Here is a 14,684-nt window from a genome sequence, read left to right as displayed (position 1 = left end):
TGGGAGGGAGGCTGCACCCTGCAAAGCCACAGGGGTGGAGCTGCCCAAGACCATGGGAACCCACCTCTTGCATCATCGTTACCTGGATGCGAGACCTGGAGTCAATGAAGATCATTTTGGAGCTTTAAAATTTGACTGACCCGCTGGATTCTGGACTTGCATGAGCCCTGTAACCCCTTTGTTTTGGCCAGTTTCTCCCAGTTGGAATGGCTGTATTTACCCAATACCTGTACCCACACTGTATCTAGGAAGTAACTAGCTTTCTTCTGATTTTACAGGCACATAGGTAGAAGGGACTTGCTTTGTCTCAGATGAGTCTTTGGACTGTGGACTTTGGGTTAATACTGAAATGAATTAACACTTTAGGGGACTGTTGGGAAGGTATGATTGGTTTTGAAATGTGAGGACATGAGATTTGGAGGGGCCAGGGGTAGAATGATATGGTTTGGCTGTGTCCCCACCTAAATCTCAACTTGAATTGTATCTCCCAGAATTCCCACATGTTGTGGGAAGGACCCAGGGGAAGGTAATTGAATCACGGGGGTTGATCTTTCCTATGCTATTCTCGTGATAGTAAATAAGTCTCACGAGATCTGATGGGTTTATCAGGGGTTTCCACTTTTGCTTTTTCCTCATTTTTCTCTTGCCGCAGCCATGATTCTGAGGCCTCCTCAGCCATGTGGAACTGTAAGTTCAATTAAACCTCTTTTTATTCCCAGTTTCAGGTATGTCTTTATCAGCAGCGTGAAAACGAACTAATACAGTGGGCTTTTGTCACTATGCACCACCAAAGAAGGACCCTCTCGGGTCTCCTACCCTGTCCCCAATCCACCTCATAAGCTCCAGGTGGAGGTCTGGGTAAAAGACCCCGCAAAAGACCCGGCAAAAGACCCAGCAAGCAGACTAAGGTGGCCAGGTCATCCTAGTTTGCCGAGGACTTTCCAGTTTGAGCACAGAAAGTCGTGTTTCCCGGGAAACTCCTCATCCTGGGGCAGATCTGGATGCTTGGTCAGCCAGGTGTCTGAGTCTCCCAGGGATTCTAAACTCACTCTAAGTTCCACTCAGCTGTCGAGAATTCATTGAAATTTCTGTTGTTTTCTTCCTTCCCACTCTTACGGCCATTACCCTCTTCCTTCCATACTCTGCTGAAAGTCAAACCATTTGTGTGTTTCCTTTGAAATTCAGTTCTTCTGGTTGCTCTCCTATCTCGGTTCATTAAAGGGCTCAAAAGTTATAATTTTATAGACTATCTGGCTTTTTCTCATTTTTAGAGTAGGGATGGTTATCTGGTGGCTTTCTACATCCTAAGTGGAAAAAAAAAAGACTCCTCATCCCCTTTGCTTCTAAAGAATTGAGCTGGCCGGGCGCGGTGGCTCAAGCCTGTAATCCCAGCACTTTGGGAGGCCGAGACGGGCGGATCACGAGGTCAGGAGTTCGAGACCATCCTGGCTAACACGGTGAAACCCCGTCTCTACTAAAAAATACAAAAAACTAGCCGGGCGAGGTGGTGGGCGCCTGTAGTCCCGGCTACTCGGGAGGCTGAAGCAGGAGAATGGCGTAAAAAAAAAAAACCCGGGAGGCAGAGCTTGCAGTGAGCTGAGATCCGGCCACTGCACTCCAGCCTGGGCGACACAGCGAGACTCCGTCTCAAAAAAAAAAAAAAAAAAAAAAAAAAAAAGAATTGAGCTGCGGCATTAGAATGTTGCCCTGTGGAAAGACATTATAAGCAGCTGCACAAAGTGACCCCTGCATTTACTGTAAAGATGCTCTCATGAACGTAGTTCCCCACATCACACAGCGTAGAAATGTATCATGAGTCTTCGTACCAGTAATAGTTGTGTTTCCCTGGTCAAGTTGTTTTCCTTTTATGAATGTTGTGGATTTAGCAACTAGTAATTTCCTTCTGTACTTTGAAGACTCAGGACCCAATTTATGTCTAGATTTAGCCACTGTACATGATCTTTCGGACAGCATTTTTGCATTTTAACTTTATCTCTGGCTTTATTTTATTTTATTACTCCTATTTTTACTTCCCCTCACTTACTTATCTGTTGAGAGCTTATCCTGTTATAAACCACCAGAAAGGATTATTTTAATGAAATAGTATCTGAAAGGCAACTTGTAACAAATGAGGGCATTAATGAATTGACAAAATTTAATTGATTTTACGGTAATGCTTTCTAGTCAACACTGTAAAAATGCATCTCTAGAAGGAAGGATCCTTTGGGGGAGTGCGTCTGGAGTAAAGGAAAACAAAGGCCTTGAAAAGGGGAACCCTGGCCATTGCTTATTCCTCTGGTTGCTCCCATCTCCCCATTGGCCTCAGCCGACTTGGATGCTGCCACACACTCTAAGAGCAATTACTTCACCTCCTTCTCACAATGTCACTGCCACGCAGAACTAAAACTATCTTTACGAGGTGAGCAGACAGAAATACAATTATTTATGGTGAAGCACAGCCATATGGCTTGTGTTTTTTAAAAGTCAGCTTCTTCTCTTATGAAATGGAGCTCTAACAAGTGTTTATTCTCTCTCTCAGAGGGACGTCTTTTCCTGGGAGGATAAAGAAGGGATCAGGCTTGTGCAGCCTGGACACAGGAAAGGTAGGAAGCCCACTCTGTCAGTGGGAGGCCCCTCTCTCCCAAGGGCCTTCCAATGCCAACCCTCCCTTGGACCCTCCCTCATTACTCCCCCCCTTCCTCCACTTTCTCTGTTGTCCTCCTCCTCCCAGCCAGCTTGCCATGTCGGAAGGGATATTGGCTATCCCTCCAATAAAGAATCTAGATTGTGACTGCATTGAGCGAAACCAAACCCTCAACCCAAAAAAGACAAGACTAAAGAAACTAACACAGCTTGGTGCATACTTTAATCTTCTCCAATTATTTATTTTATTCATCCAAATCTCAAGCCAAGGTTGATGGGGAGAAATGAGGCACAATGCAAATAACACAGAACTTTTTAAGATCACAACTCCATGGACTTGCACAAAGAATGAACAAATCTCTTACTTAGAAATTAAATCCACTCAATGGCTTATTAAATCACCCAAGAACTCACATTGCCACCTGGCTCGATGCCTCTTTCTTTCATCACAGGATAGTGTAGATGCTATAAAATAATCAGCACCCTTCTCTAGAAAGATTCACTTTACATTTGCCGTTACCCTCCTTGTTTTCCCTGGGTGGACCTCAGCTCACAGCTTATGAGAGAACCAAAAGGCCAAGCGGGAAAGGAAATGAATCTTCATGAATCTATTCCTTCATGTGCCAAGAGCTTGCTCCCCTGCTTCTTAGTGAGATTGCCATGAGGTAACCACAAAAATTCAAGAGAGCTATTATCAAACTTCAGGGTTGTAAAACCATGGATTTATTTATTTGTTCCTGAAAGGGTCTAAGCTGCCTAAATAGCTGTTTAATTGCGTATTTCTCATTAGAGCTCCGTTTTCCTTTTAGAATACAGTGGACCCAGTGTTGTTCTTTATGAAAGTAAGCATTAGGGATAAAGGGGTTTATGACCTGAAACCTTTTTCCATGCTGAACACACATGTTGTCTTGACTACACCAATGAAGGAAACCTCTCTATTCTGTCAAATAGGTTTAGGAAAGGGCAGAGCCTGATGCTCCCACAGAGCGAGGGAAGCCTCACACACACAGGCATGGGACAATAGGTGTACAAAATGAATTGTGCAATAGCACTTAAGCTCTGGCTATTTTTCTCCTGCATGAGCTCTGCAGAAATCCAGATGGCAGCCCTAAAGGCTGTGCCTTAAGCAGAAAAAAACATACTTCTGACCCTCAAAGGGACAAAATGAGATGGCTGCTCTGACCAGCTCTGTACCAGCTGTGAGGAGGCCTTTGAACCCTGTGGGTCTCAATGTCACTACCTATCATATGAAGTGGTCGGAATAGCTGATGTCTGAGGTCTGCTTCAGCTCTTTAAGTCTAAATTCTGAAAAACAAGCAAAACTCAACATTTTCTTCCAGGTTGGCAGGAAAACGCCTCTTCCGTGAAAGCTTCAGCAAGACCAAGAGACAGTATCTTGTGAGCTAGGACACTGTTAGATTGTTTTAGCCAAAAAACACTCCACGGAAACCTCAATTAACTATAATTTTGTTGCACTCTATTTTTAAAAGTGGGAAGAAATATGTTTAGAGATGAGCACACATTCAGACCTTTACTGTATTTAATCCACATACATATCCTAGCCCTAAACAATGACAAACTGTCATTGAACACAACAGCCCTAGAACACTGAGAATACCTGAATTATCAAGGGAAGGTTTCAGCTTTCATAGAGTTCACGCTACCCTGCCCTATATTCAGATGAAGAAGTTCCACAATCATGCTAACTTGAAACGTCCACCATCAGGCGAGAGGACTGGGGTCCCCCCAGTATGTTAATTACCTAATTAAGTCAAAGTTGGGCTAAATACTATTTTAGAAAGCGCCCTCTTGTGGCAAAAAATGAAATTGCCAAATGGCAGTTTTGTCCTGAGACTGAGTACTGCCATTTATTGTACACTTATTTCATCTCAACGATCGGCCTGGATGTTTTACGTGGGTAGTAAAATAAAGGACTTAAGCAAGGTGGTTTTCAATGTCATGGAGAGAACTGGAAGTCTTTTGTGTCTCAGAGCTCAAGCTACACCTGAAGATTTATTTCACCAAGTGTATTCATTCTCCCTGTGTATTCCTCAGCACCAAGAGTGGCGTCTATCCTCAGGACATTTTCCCGCACGTTTATTGTACTTCCTTGTAGTTCTGAATTGTGGCTGAGAGGCTCTATAAGTCATACTTCTTTATTTCCAGCACACAGCCCCTAATTTCATGAAGAGAGAAGAGAAGAAAGGAAACGACACTACAGACAGGGTGAATGGGAACGGGGGAAGGAGGGACAGAGAAGCACACCTCAATATCTTGTGAAAATCTCCAGAAGTCCCAGGATATTTTAATTCAAACAAAATTACTTAACATCCATAATTTTTAAGGTATTTAATGAACAAGAAGAACATTTATTTATATGATTGCAATCTGTATTTTTCAGTAATCAACATCATCCTCAGACCTTCCAAGTTTCCTCTGTGACTTATATAGTGAGTTTCTGTACTTAATACCACTGGTGCTCATTTCTCAAAACAGTTTGCTAAATATTGACAATGCATTCCACAAACACAGGCCTGAGAAGACAAATATTTCCATATATTCCAATTACAAGCGTTCGGCCCCTTCCTTAGAGTCCATATCTCAGCACCCATGCCGGGGTGACCGCCTCACAAGAGTTTGCAAACGCAAATGCTTACTAGCTACGTAGTTCCAGTTCTGGTGTGGAAATGTGGGCTCTGAATGCTCAGATCCTCCAGCTTTTTAAATGAAATTAGAATGCCAGAGTTCTATGAAGGAATCTCCTAATTTTTACGTTTTTGAAACTTTGTAAAAAACAAAAAAAGTCTGAGGCAAACAAAACAGGTTTTCTGCCCAGATGTGCCCTTCTGTCTGCAACTTTCAGCCTCTGCCTGCAGCTCATGTGAGGGAGGCATTCAAGCTGCCCCTAGGAGACACCTTCTTGAACAGGTTCTGAGAACTACAATGAAGAAGTTCCAGGAAAGGAAAGTTGCTTGGGGCTTCTGCTGTACTTCACATCATTGTGGACATCTGGTGGAGGCAAGCAGCATGTAACCTCATCATTAATTCTCTTTGTTTTACACTTACTTTTTTTTTTTTTTTTTTTGGATATTGCCACCAGTTTCCAAGAACATGAAAGTTTGCAATGTCTATTGTAAAACTGTTCTCTATCCTCTTAGTAGCCATCCAGAATCATGCTGTTCTCTACTCTCCCAGCAGCCATCCAGGGTCATGCCTTTTTCTTTGTGGTTATTAAAACCTGGCCTTCAAGAATAGCCATACCAGTTTTCCGGGGATTGTGAAATCTTCTGGAAAACAGAGGCACTCATCAACTAAGACACTGCATACATTTGAAATGAGGTCAATGCATCAGTATCTTTTCAGCACTATGAGGAGAGGGCTCCTGTATTCAAGGTCTATCTAATAATTTCTCATCTTTCCTAATTAACCAAGGAAAAGGAAGACGTGACTGGGGTTTTCATTTGGGAGTGAGTTTGCTCTGGGTCTGTGTGGCTTCAGAGTTTAAATCTCTGCTACTCTGTATGCGTACAAAATGTATACCTTTAATAAGGTCTATAAGCACTGCCTTCAAGCCAAAAAATTCTTGATTACAGAGTTGTCCTACATTGACAGGGAGTGGGTATGAAGCCACGTGTACTTGGATTGCCCAGTGAAAGAAATAGGAGAAGTTTGTACTTTCTCAGAGCAATACCTAAGAAGCAACCGTTGCCATTTGGAAAAGTGGCTTTTTGAAGCTTCAATTGGAGATCAGGATAGGGGTCCCTGGAAGGGTAGAAGTAAACTCTAAGCAGGCACCACTCAGAATCCCCAGGCCAGCTGGCAGAACGCCAGGAGACCTACTATTATATATGCACATACATATATATATATATGGAGGACTATTATATCATGGAAATTGCAGTTTCAGCAGCTTGACAGTTTACATCAGCGTTGTGGGAGCTTTGCTCCTTTTTAATTTGGTTTCTTTAAAAGATGAATGGAATAAGGGCTTTCCGAGATTTGGGGTAGTCCTCAAACATCTTGAGGTAGAACCTAAAAGACAAGAAAGGAATCATTGTACATATAATGGGGCAGTGGCTGACAGCTGAGGTTTGCTGTTAACAAATCTTTGTTACAAGTCAACCTACAGTTATCTTGAGTCTGACTATTTCAATAGTCATTTATGATTCTTATTTCTCCTTCCCACAGCCTATTTCTTGTAAATGTTGAAGCTTCTTTTGCTGGGAAATGAAAAGTAATAGGCAGAGGGTAGTGGTGATGGCTGTGCAACATTTTGAATGTACCTAATGCCACTGAATTTTACACTTAAAAATGGCTAAAGTGGTAAAATTTTTGTTATGTATATTCTACCAGAAAAAAAAAAAAAATGTATCCGGAAGGAAGTACTTGTTTGGATTCAGCTGGGAAATACAGGGAACCAAAGACTATGGGCAAAGAGAACCAGCAATGTTCCCAGGAAAATGTCCTTTCATAAGGCCTGGGAATGCTAGCAAAATATCACCATGTATCATGAGTTGAATTCTGTCTTGTCAAAAGATATGTTAAAGTCCTAACTCCCAGTATCTGAAAGGGTAATTTTTTTTTTTCTGGAACTAGGACCATTGCAGATAAAATTAATTAAGATGAGGTCATACTGGAGCAGGGTATGCCCTTAATCCAATATGACTGTGTCCTAAAAAGAAGAGGAGAAAAGACAAAGAGACAGAGACAGAGACACACAGGAGAGAAGGCCATGTGAAGACGGAGGCAGAGATCAGTGATGTAGCTATAAGCCACAGAACACCAAGTGTTGTCGGCCACCATTAGAAGCTAAAAAGAGGCAAGGAAGAATTCTTCCCTAGAGCCATCTTGGGGGCATGGCCCTGCCTACACCTCGATTTCAAACTTCCAGCCTCCAGAACTATGAAAGGACAAATCTGTGTTGTTTTAAGCCTCCCAGTTTGTGGTCATGTGTTGCAGCAGCCACAGGAGACAAATGCATCTTATAAGAATCCTTTGTCCTTAAGTTGCCAGGCTGTCCTCCTAACTAGTTGACACTGGCAGTCCTCAAGGCATAATCAAGATGATACACTCTGTTAAAGTACCTTAGTTTGAACTAGGGGGCAAATAATAAGTTACAAAAGGTGGCTAGTTTTCGGTACTGTGATTTGAGAAGGCTGGTGGGCTGCCTCCGCCAGTGCTGCCTCTGCTGTGAGTGCCTGGCTTTGTTTTATAGGAGCCTTCACAAAGTCCTGTTAGCCTATTAAAAACTATGCCTTCTGGCCCTGGTCTAGGAGGCATGACATCACAGAATGAGGCCTCAGTTTGGGTTTTATTGTTGCAGCAGCTGGAAACGTCTAGTGGAATTATAGCCCCTCTCCTAACCAAGCACGGTAGAGTCCACGCTTCCCAGGGGCCCTCCAAGTGCTGGGTGATGCCTTCTCTTCTCCCCTGCTTGCTCTGCCTCTGGTGGGCAGCAGACCCAGCCTGAAATGGTAAGAACTGTTATGACTCTCTTATGGGCTAGGAACCCTCTGCCACCTTTCCTCACAGAGTCTAGGAGGTGGTAGGAATAGGTCATGAGCTGTTGCTTCATTTCAGAACGTTGTCCTCGAACAATTCTACTCAGAAAAAAAGGAACTTATTCTTAGTTAAATCTTCAAAACTAGGCATTGAGTCATAATCCCAGGGTCCTGCTTCCAAGACCATTCATTCCCTGTTTGAGTATCCATAGTCTCCAGTAATTATAGGCTTTCTCTTTCCACAAAAGCCATTTTAGGGAAAGGATCTGAAATTTACACTTGGTAATTTAAAGCATGTTAACAACCTAATATATTACCTTTCACTTCCAGCCATACTTTTAGTTAATTCTTTTGTCCCCACTCCACCCTAGGTTAGTGAAGCTTTAGGCCAGACCTTCAGAGGGAGGGTTCCGAAACACCTGCAATTCCTGGCATTTCCCAGCAGATGGGGCAGTCCTAAGATTGCCCCATACATGCGATTTCTTGTCCTACCTTCCTCGGAAGCCAGGGTTGGCCTTGGTTATGATTTATAGAGGGTGGGTGTCAGGGAAGGAAGGCAGTACCAAAATAAACCCTGGCATTGCAGAGATTCCAGGGGAAATAATCCTTCTGGAGTTCCAGGGCTCTGTGATTACCTGAACTGTTAGCACCAAATCTTGTAGCTAAAAATAGCAGCCACATAGTCACCAAAATAGTACTTTTTCCCTGTGGCTCTCTAGCCTGCTGTGCCTCAGAACATCTGTGGAGGCCAGGCGCGGTGGCTTATGCCTGTAATCCCAGCACTTTGGGAGGCCGAGGCGGGCAGATCACTTGAGGTCAGGAGTTCAAGGCCAGCCTGGCCAACATGGTGAAACCCTGTCTCTACTAAAAACACAAAAAGTTAGCTGGGCATGGTGGTGGGCCTGTAGTCTCGGCTATTTGGGAGGCTGAGGTGGGAGAATCGCTTGAACCTGGGAGGTGGAGGCTGCAGTGAGGCAAGATCGCCCCATTGCACTTCAGCCTGGGAACAGAGTGAGACTCCGACTCAAAAATAAATAAATAAATAAATAACTATCTGTGGAGCTTTGGAAAGTGCTGGCCATGGTCCTACCTATGGCACACATTTCCAGAAATGTGGTGGGAGGGGATGAAATTGAAGCATGGAAATGGAAGCAGCTTCTTCTGCTTCTTGAGGCTTTTTCTAACCATCTCCAGGTAAGCCTGCCTGGTGGGCACAGAGCCTGGGTCAGCTAACTCATGTGGGTGCAAGGCACTTCTCGCTGGACAGCCTTCTTCAGCAAGACAGGCACAGGACCTTCCCGGCCATCACCTCAGTTTACATGGACTTATGTTTGTTCTTAAAAAAATTTTATTACTGCTACTCTCATCCAGCTAACTTCCAACTTCAATACAAGCCCAGTAAGTCAGAATATGCTAACCCAGATTATTGTATCAACCTTCCCTTAAAAAGATAAATATCTTCGGTTTCTAAATCTTCCTCTGCGGGTTAAAAGCCTGTTTGGAGAAGAAGAAAGCTACATGAATGCTGCCGCTTTTATTGAAAAGTTTACCTATGGTGGTGAAAAGCTCGCAGCCCAAGGAAACAAACTGAGAAAAATGCAAATGCAAGTGCTGGGAGGGACCAAGTGGCCAGCGCATAGCCGATCCATTCAATGATCTCACCAAGGAAATTGGCTCCAGAAACATACGTAAACAAGCCACCTGCATGCAGAAGAATCAGAAGGTCAATCATTGCAACTGAATCATTGTGACATTAAACTCATCTGTGTTGTTCCAAAATACACAAAGGCAGCAAGAACAAATGTGGGGCTGGAGACTCCCTCCATAGTCATAGGAGTCTGGTGGAATCCTCTTGGGGAGAAGGGGAAACAAAGCAACAACAGCCGGTTGCCTGGAGAACATTCTGGAGTCACGAAGAGTGGCCTCAACTGCTTAACAGGCTCTCTCCAAATCTCTAACAACTGCTGGACCACTAGCTTTGGGTAGGACAAGGGAGAGGTGTAGGAGGTCTGGCTTTTGTTTCGTTCTATTAAGGAAGGTTTTGGGGCCACTTCTTACCTCCCCATTCCTTTCCTGGACACCCACACTTTCACATTCACAGTCGCAAAATGTGAAACTGCACACTACATTAAAATAATAAAAATCTGAACTTACGGGAGAAGGAATTTAGATTCTCTTATGGGATTTGCCCCTCCCCACCCTTCTGCAAAGCACTCTCCTCTGTTCATGTTTAGAGAGTAGGAGCTGCAGGTATTTGTCCTGCTGGAGGCTGGTGAAGTCGGCTTCTTGATTTTAAATGTTTCATTTTCTATCCAACCAGGTATTTCTTCTCTCAGGACTGTATCTAGAAATCAGCATATTTCTAATGATATTAAATATATCCACACTCAAATTTTATTACCCACATTAAACTGGGGATGTTTAAACCAAAACAATTTTGTTCTTTCTATAGTTATATAAAAATATTTTGTGTTTAAATCATTCTCTATTATAATTCAAAAGTTGGAAACTAATCTTGGCAACTGGTTTTTAAGCGCTTTCTCTGTTCTTCTTTATTTATCTAGTTATGGAGTGAATGTTTTTAAAATCAAAGCCCCTTAGAGTTGAATCTTTCTTGAAGATGAGATTGCATCAGTGGTTCCCAACCTGTGATTCTCTAGGACCTGGGAGGAACCAGAGATCTAATGCAAAGGGCCTATAAATTGTCTATGAATACAGTAAATGGCACATCCTAACCTACTAAATTATTTCTGTTTGATGTAGATACTGTTAGGATATTAACAACATTCAAATTCATTTGAATATGTTACTGAATTCATAGTAACTTTGACACCAATGACTATTAATGTACACTAACATCATGTCATAATTGAGGAAATTTTTTGATGTAAATAAAGGGTTGTATTTACATCAAAAAGGGTAGAAGCCAAGGACTTACACAAATACCCATCTAAATCTATTGAAGGATGACTTGGACTGATTCACTCCCATCTGCATATATTTGTCCTTCTCATACCCTGGTTTCTTTTTTTTTTTTTTGAGACGGAGTCTCGCTCTGTCACCCAGGCTGGAGTGCAGTGGCCTGATCTCAGCTCACTGCAAGCTCCGCCTCCCGGGTTCGCGCCATTCTCCGGCCTCAGCCTCCCGAGTAGCTGGGACTACAGGCGCCCGCCACCTCTCCCGGCTAGTTTTTTGTATTTCTTAATAGAGACGGGGTTTCACCGTGTTAGCCAGGATGGTCTCAATCTCCTGACCTCGTGATCCACCTGTCTCGGCCTCCCAAAGTGCTGGGATTACAGGCTTGAGCCACTGCGCCCGGCCTCTCATACCCTGGTTTCTTTGGAACGGTTAGGATTACAAACATGCTCACCTTTATCTCCAAAAATGCACTTGTGCTTGTAAGATCTCCCATCCTAAGTTTCTATTAAGTAAATATAGTTCTCTACACCTTTAAAAGTATATACAAGTGGCAGGAAATACACAAGTTCTAGCCTTAACTGCTCACAAGATAAGTCTAGATCAATTAGAGGGGACACATTTATTGGCCAAGCATTCAGCATCATTTGCAAACCTAGAAAGGATCAGTCCTCTGTACATGACAATCTTACCTACTGCAATGAGGTTGTAGGTAGCTGATTCCAACCCTACTCAAATCTCCCACTCTCTCCCACTTCCAGGTATTGTGGCCTCGCACCTTACTGAGGGCCCTGGTAGCTCTCTTAAGCTTCTGGGTTCAGGTCAGAAATGCAGACGTACTGTGATGGGACTGGGTATGCAGGGGAAGTCAAAAGCAAGCTGAGAGGTATTGTATCATCTGTGCCCTCACCGTCCCCTCTCCATCTGCTACCATAGCATCATCCCCGGAGCAGGCTCAAGGGAAGAGTGAGTCTGGGGGCAGGGGAGACATTACCTTGTGGAATCCTGTAGGTGATTTCTCCAGGCTTCCTGAGCTGGCGCAATATATAGTCACTATGGATGTTGACTCCCATTCCCAAAATAAATAAGAAGACACCTTGACAAAGAAGAGAGAAAGGAGAAATGTTTTAAAAAATGTGTCCAGATTTTGGTGCCTTTTTCACAAGCTAAGCTAAAATGAAAGGAGGGCCATTTAATTCCTAAAAATGAAGGGAAGGGCATTTAATTTCTAAATCTAAGAATGGTCCTAAGATACGGCAGAAAGTGGGGAGGGCAATGAGTCCTGGTCCTGAATGGGGAGCACTGGGTGGGCTGTTTCCTAGACTCAGGCTGAAAGTGCACAGTGGCACCACCGATGGAGACAGGTCAGAAAAGAGAGGACAGCAGGAGGCAGCACCATTGTCCAGTATTTAAATACATAAACAAATAAACGAACGGATCATAATAGTAAGCCTTTAGCTCATTCACAAAGAGTCAAATCGAGGTTGCATATCTCAACAGCCAATTCCAGCCCCTTTTCTTTTGCCATCTCCCACTATAGAGGCTGAATTGAGAAAGGTGGTCACACGAGCCAGTTCCACCAATAAGATGTAAAGTGAAGTCTTGGTGGGGGGACTTCCTTGGAAATCGTTTGCTTTTCTGATAAAAGGTGCAGGCAAGACCGGTGCCCCTACTTCCTCCTTCTTCCTGTCTTGATTGCCAGATGTAATGCCTTGAGCTACAGTCAACATCTTGCAACCATGAAGTGACTAACAAGAGGACCACAGGTAAACATGCTAAGAATAGAGGAGACAGAAAGTGCCTGAGTTATTAATGGTGTCGGTAAGCAACCACAGGAATGCAGAAGCCAGCTGCTTCGACACTTGTTGGTATGTAAGAACTATGAATTCTGAATTCTTCCAGTCACTATTATTTGGTTTTCTGAGCGCATTCCTGACTGAAACACCCACTCTCATAAAAATAATGTGAGCTCATTTGGAGGCATGGCCACTAACAAACTGACTTCCACCACTACCAGTTCACACACACACCCCCACACATACACATTCTGACATTAAAAGTAGCATACTACACACACTGTTAACATCTTTATTTGTTTTACTCAGCCACATATCCCAGTGGTGTCTCCACGTACACTATCCACTGGTACAGAAAGGGCCCTGTTCTGAGGTGAGGAGAGCCAGGATCGGGGATGCTAGTTCCTGCATCCCAAAGGGTGTTACTATAGCCCAGAAACACTCACCGTCCCACATAAAGGCCCAACCCAACCTCTCAGCAAAGCACATTAGTGCTTTTCAAAATACGTCAGGCAAAAAGCAAGCATAGTCTAGTTAAAACAATCAGGTCTGTTCTCACCTTATCTGATACAATATAAAACAAGGATTTTCCACCTTGTCTAGTCAAACGATCATTGGCCTGGAAGAAAGGGTATCTGGGGAGGGATGGCAGGGGAGTGGGGAAGGAAGGGGGTTAGCACACACAGCAGTGTCTTCAACTATTTTAGATAGGGTGGTCAGGGAAAGTCCCTTTGAGGAGGTGCAAATTGGTGGTGAACTAAATAACGTGAGGAATCAACCCCCATGAATACATGGGGGCAAAGCCTTCTAGGCCAAGCTTGTCCAGCCCGCAGCCCAGGACAGTTTTGGATGTGGCCCAACACAAATTCGTACACTTTCTTAAAACATTATGAAATTTCTTTTTAGCTCATCAGCTATCATTGGTGTTAGTGTATTATATGTGTAGCCCGAGGCAATTCTTCTTATTCCAATGTATCCCAGGGAAGCCAAAAGACTGGACACCCCTGCGCTAGGCAGAGGGAACAGTCCTACACAAAAACACTGGGGCCGGACAAGCTTGACAGCTGGTGGCAAAGCAGGAAGGCCACTGGCACTGGAGCACAGAAAAGGAGGTGCAGTGAGCCTGGAAAAGAGGTTGGGAAATTGGAAACACCAAGAACATTTAGAATTTAAAGGCAGTGGGAAAGAATTTGTATTTTGAGAGTAAAGGAAATCTACTGGAGAGTTTTGCAATGGGAAACGGCATGATATGTGTTTAAACAATCTCTCTGGCTACCATATAGAGAAAAGACCAGGGTAGGGGTGAGGGAGGGGAAGATGGGATCATTAGCAGGTTATTGCAGTAGGGAGAGGCCATGGCGACGTAGACTGTGGGAAGGGTTGTTAACTGGGGAGTAGGTGAGAAGTGGCTAGATTCACTTACCCAAGCAAAACCGTATGTCTGTGTACCACCCATCAGGGTATTCAGCACAGTAAATCAGATAGTAGCTTTGAAGGAATCCATTTCCAGCGCAGAAGGCAATGCCTCGGAAAATGAGTACAGCTGGATAAGGCCTCCCTCGATTGAGCAGTGAGTACACAAATGTCCTGGGACACATGGGGAGGAAAGGTTAGGATTCACTGTTAAAAAAGAACATGGTCTCATCCCCACCTCTTTCTTAAGCTCACACCAGAAGGTACAAAGACCAGACTGCCATTTAGCCTTAACCCAATACAAATTATCTTCTCCAGGAGGATGTGTATCACAGGCCAAAATAATTCCATACCTGAAAAGTACAACCACTAAGAAATAATCAACAACACAGAATACATAAATAATTTGCATAAT

General features: G+C 43.6%; 1 protein-coding gene across 1 annotated transcript in view; it reads right to left on the bottom strand.

Moving 5' to 3' along the window:
- Nucleotides 1-2,853: 2,853 nt before the first annotated feature.
- The window catches only part of SRD5A2 (steroid 5 alpha-reductase 2), a 58,657-nt gene continuing 46,826 nt past the window's right edge, over nucleotides 2,854-14,684 (bottom strand). The window contains exons 2-5 of the mRNA XM_050754148.1: nucleotides 14,280-14,443; nucleotides 12,055-12,156; nucleotides 9,695-9,845; nucleotides 2,854-6,675 (exon numbers count right to left, since the gene is read on the bottom strand). Of these exons, the coding sequence (XP_050610105.1) occupies nucleotides 6,609-6,675; nucleotides 9,695-9,845; nucleotides 12,055-12,156; nucleotides 14,280-14,443 (484 nt within the window). The 3' untranslated portion in view covers nucleotides 2,854-6,608. The remainder of the gene's footprint in view (nucleotides 6,676-9,694; nucleotides 9,846-12,054; nucleotides 12,157-14,279; nucleotides 14,444-14,684) is intronic.

Source organism: Macaca thibetana, chromosome 13 (assembly GCF_024542745.1).
Source record: "Macaca thibetana thibetana isolate TM-01 chromosome 13, ASM2454274v1, whole genome shotgun sequence".
NCBI classification, from domain to species: domain Eukaryota; kingdom Metazoa; phylum Chordata; class Mammalia; order Primates; family Cercopithecidae; genus Macaca; species Macaca thibetana.
Note: the sequence above shows the minus strand (reverse complement) of the source record. Positions and strands in the feature narration are given on the sequence as shown.